At 36.2% G+C, this 4,014-nt stretch overlaps 1 protein-coding gene across 3 annotated transcripts in view; it reads right to left on the bottom strand.

Annotated features, from left to right (window-relative positions):
* Nucleotides 1-4,014, bottom strand: part of ATRNL1 (attractin like 1) — a 572,934-nt gene that overhangs the window by 540,860 nt on the left and 28,060 nt on the right. For 2 of the 3 annotated variants that reach the window (XM_023530111.1, XM_023530112.1), the window contains exon 1: nt 3,293-3,570. The exons of the other annotated variant lie outside the window; for it this stretch is intronic. In XM_023530111.1, the coding sequence (XP_023385879.1) occupies nt 3,293-3,566 (274 nt within the window). In that variant the 5' untranslated portion in view covers nt 3,567-3,570. Of the gene's footprint in view, nt 1-3,292; nt 3,571-4,014 lie in introns of those variants that run through there. 3 annotated transcript variants of the gene reach the window in all.

The raw sequence follows: 4,014 nt of genomic DNA on the forward strand, positions 1-4,014 counted from the left end.
CGATAGTTTAATTCTGAATCTTCCCATTCACCTCGGAGAAGACATATAAAATAACAAGAAAACATGGTGGGGAAAAAAGTGAAAGAAAATGAAAATTAAATCTCCAGAGATACTAAGAATGAAAAAAGCCCCACAAACTCCAAATCAGGTGAACGGGCAAAAGGCAAGTAAAACCGAGAGAGCCAGGGAGAGGACCCACGAGGAGGCAGAGAGGAAAACCAGAAGCAAGGAGCACAGAGAGAGCCTAATGGTGGCAGCTCTCAAAATCGGCACGCTCATTCCCACAAAGAAAAAAAAAATGGGCCTCGCTCTCCCTGGAACGTGAGAAGACAACAGGGGAGCTCTTAAAAATATAAAACATGTAAAGAAAATGTACAGAAACCAGATGAGATCACACAGCAAAATCCAACTGTCCCTCGTACAGAAGAGACATATTTAAAGTGATTCTGAAAGATTAACAATAACGGGATGGACAAAACTATTCATGGGGAAAAGATACCAGGAAAAGATGGACCCCTCTCCTACCCGCCCCCTAAAAAAAGAGCCACACTATCAATATCAGACAAAATAGAAATCAGGTCAAAAACCATGAAACAAAAGCACTTTAAAAAATGGAACAGTTAAAAATACCCATAATAGCAACTTTACCATAAAGCATAAATTCTAGAATACATAATGGGCAAAAATAAACTAACATTTTTAGAGTTTAATTTTCAGAGCATGATAGATCAACTACAAAAAAGGTTAATAAGGAATAGAAGACACCCAAACAGTGTAACTAATAAAGTAGATTTTACATATATCAAACACCGTACTTTAAAATTATAAGATTTACTTCCTTTTCAAGTGCCTATAGGATATTTATGAAAATTAGGCCATAAAAGAAATTTCGATAAATTACAAAATGTAGAAGTAATACCTACGACGTTCCCTGAACATTATATAATACAAAAATTAATAACAAAATCAAAAAATAAAAATCTTTTTACATAGAAACTCTTGCTTAAACAACTGAGGCCTATCTGAAAAATTAGAACGACAATCATATTGCTTTCTATTCTATTATGAGTTTGTTATAACAATAATGCATGTAAGCAGGTTTATTCAATGCAGAATTACTTATTAACCATTACACTTGGTCCCCCCCCCCCAGCAGAAATTCTCTTTAGATCACTTCTATTTTCTCGATAAAAATGATAAGTTCATCAGGTGAGAGTTATGATGAAGAAGGAAATACTAGAAGTTTGAAGAAAGAGGAAAATATATGAAATAGTCATTATAAAGAGTTGGAAGAGAGACTGGTGATCATGAACTTAAATCTTGGTATGTTTAGAAGTATGGGCAAGAGGGAGTAAGAGATGGTGAAAAACTGAAAAGAGGCCTGAACTAAAGCCTCTCATAAGGTTAAAGAATTCTCAATGTTTGGGTACCAGAAGGGGTAAGCTGGAAAGATCAGTGGTACATGAAGAGTAAGATATTTGAAATGGACATTACGGAATTCTTTGCAGGTATGATAAGGGAGAGAGAAACTCAATTAGAATAGAAAACAAGTTCTTTGAAATAGAGATCGAGAAATTGAGAGGCCAAGTATTAAAAGAATTATTTAAGTGGATTCTGAAGTCATAAAAATATTTGGCTAATGTATATGGGACAGGGTGACAGTGAGCCAGAAGCTATATTCTTTCTTTTGTTCTTTCATTTCTTTTTTTTTTTTTCTAATTTATTAGGGTGACATTGGTTAATAAAATTATATAGGTTTCAAGTGTAAAATTCTATATCATCTGGACATTGCATTGTATGTTCACCACCCAAAGTCAAATCTCCTTCCGTCACCATCCATTTGACCCCCTTTACTCTTTTCTAACTCCGCCTACCCCGCTTTCCTTCTGGTAACCACTAGACTGTTGTCTGTGTCTATGAGTTTTGTTTGTTTCTGTGTCTTGTTCATTTGTTACTTTCAAGGAATAAAACAGTGATCTGGGAAGCAACAGAAGACAAGAAGAAAAAACAGGTGGTACAGTCTGATGACATACGACTGAGAGCTGAATGAGTCAAAGGAGGAAGGAGTGAAAACGGAGTGGAAATGGCAAGAAGAAGGAAGAAGGATACATATCCCACTGTCAGCCCAGCTTACTGGGAATCTGGAAAAGAACACAGATCACTTGAAAAGAGTGCAGAAGAAACAGGGGGGTCTTTAGAAGGGGGGTCTCACTCTGCGTACACGTGCTGCTAATAGTGATCTGCACCTGAGTGTTCTCATTGAAACTGCACGAGGACTCTAAAAGGTTGTGTATAGTTGAATATACACAGAAAAGCAAAGAACTTGAGGTGGCTCCATAGTGTAGTGGTTAGCTCATCTGCTTTACATGCAGAAGGTCCTGGGTTCCCAGGTAGAGCCACAGACCACACCCCGGGTGCCCCAGGCCCCGGGTGCACGCGTGTAGGAGGAGACGACCCACCTTCAGAGATCCAGTTCTTAAGGGGAAATGGTAATATCCATAGGTCAGGGGTGGAAGTAGGGGGGGCGGGGAGAATCAAGGTGAGGCAGGGAGAAAAGAAAAGCAAAGAACTTGAGTTGACAACACTGGCCGAAGCCAGAAATGGAGTATGTTATTAAACCTAAGCAGAGACAATGGGGGTGTGTGTGGGTGTGTGGGTGTGTGTGCATTTATCGACAAATTTAAACAAAAAAAACTTCCAACTATTTGAAAATTTCACAAAGAACTTTTAAAAATAATAAAGTACCAGAAAAACAAAGAAGAGTATTTAAAAGCGGTACAGAAAGTCATATGTAGATTGCTCCAGTCACTTTCACACACCAGATAATAATCTCTTATAGAAGCCAATAGACTATCCTCAGGAAGCTTACTTTAAAAGAGTGATACATACACAGAGATATTGCCACAAGATTAGGTAGAGAACCCTGAAAAATGAAAAATCCTGAAATCGTGGAATGCGTACTAAAGAGAGTGGATTAGTTTTAGCTCTTGTCCAGAAGTAAAACCCAAAGAAACAGCACCACCTACTGGAATTTCTCATATTTAAAAATATTCTCAATCCTTGGAAAATGTGACTACTGGGTAACATTTCTCCAAATTTGGGTAAGAAGATAAACATTAAAAGACAAAATCCAACACAAAACACCAAAAAGTTTATATTAAAAAGTATTAGTTCTTGGCTTATAATTCTGAATTCAAAAAACTAATCACTTTGACTAAATTCATAAGAATATTTTATTCAAGATAAAAATATTCTCAACTAATAAAAAAGAGTATATATCAGAATAACTCACAGATATGGTATTCCTGTATGCTGCTTGAATAACCATATATTGCAGAATATCCGAAGATTATGATCATGACAACATCTCTACTATCCAACTCCATAATATGTGCTGAATGTCCCTCCACAGCATACTGCTGACCATGTCCAATAATAGTAGGAGTTTTTGTACTCCATGACTGACTACGTATGTTAAAAACCCATAATTCATCTGTAACATTGCCATCATTTGTTTCAATTCTGCCTCCATACATAAAGATGTTTTCCTGTAAATTAAAAAACATGTATTAATAAACAGAATAGTTATTTCTTAGCAATATATAGTAATTAAAAATAAAGGTTAACTTTAAACTTAAATTTAATTGCTCACAACATGCATAAGGCGCTGCTCTTATTTGTAAAAAGTCAAATGGGAACACATGAGTAATGAAAATTAATGCTTTTGCTTACAAGAAGAGGGGAAGGGAATCCGTGCTTTCCAAAAATTACTTTAACATATTTTATTTAGAACAATTACACTGCATAGTCGATTAACTATACTTTTTTATTATCCTACTTGCTGAGTCCCTCATTGTTACACTTGAATTTTACCATCTATGTGTACTGCTTTGGGCTCGTCTTGAGCATTCACCGCTTTGATCAAGCACTGTTCACCAAAAAGGTAGACCACATTTGTGAATTCCGTGGAGTACATTTTTATTACCATTTCTCATGCTATGGAAAGACTCTTTC

This window comes from Pteropus vampyrus, unplaced genomic scaffold (genome assembly GCF_000151845.1).
Source record: "Pteropus vampyrus isolate Shadow unplaced genomic scaffold, Pvam_2.0 Scaffold46, whole genome shotgun sequence".
NCBI classification, from domain to species: Eukaryota; Metazoa; Chordata; class Mammalia; order Chiroptera; family Pteropodidae; genus Pteropus; species Pteropus vampyrus.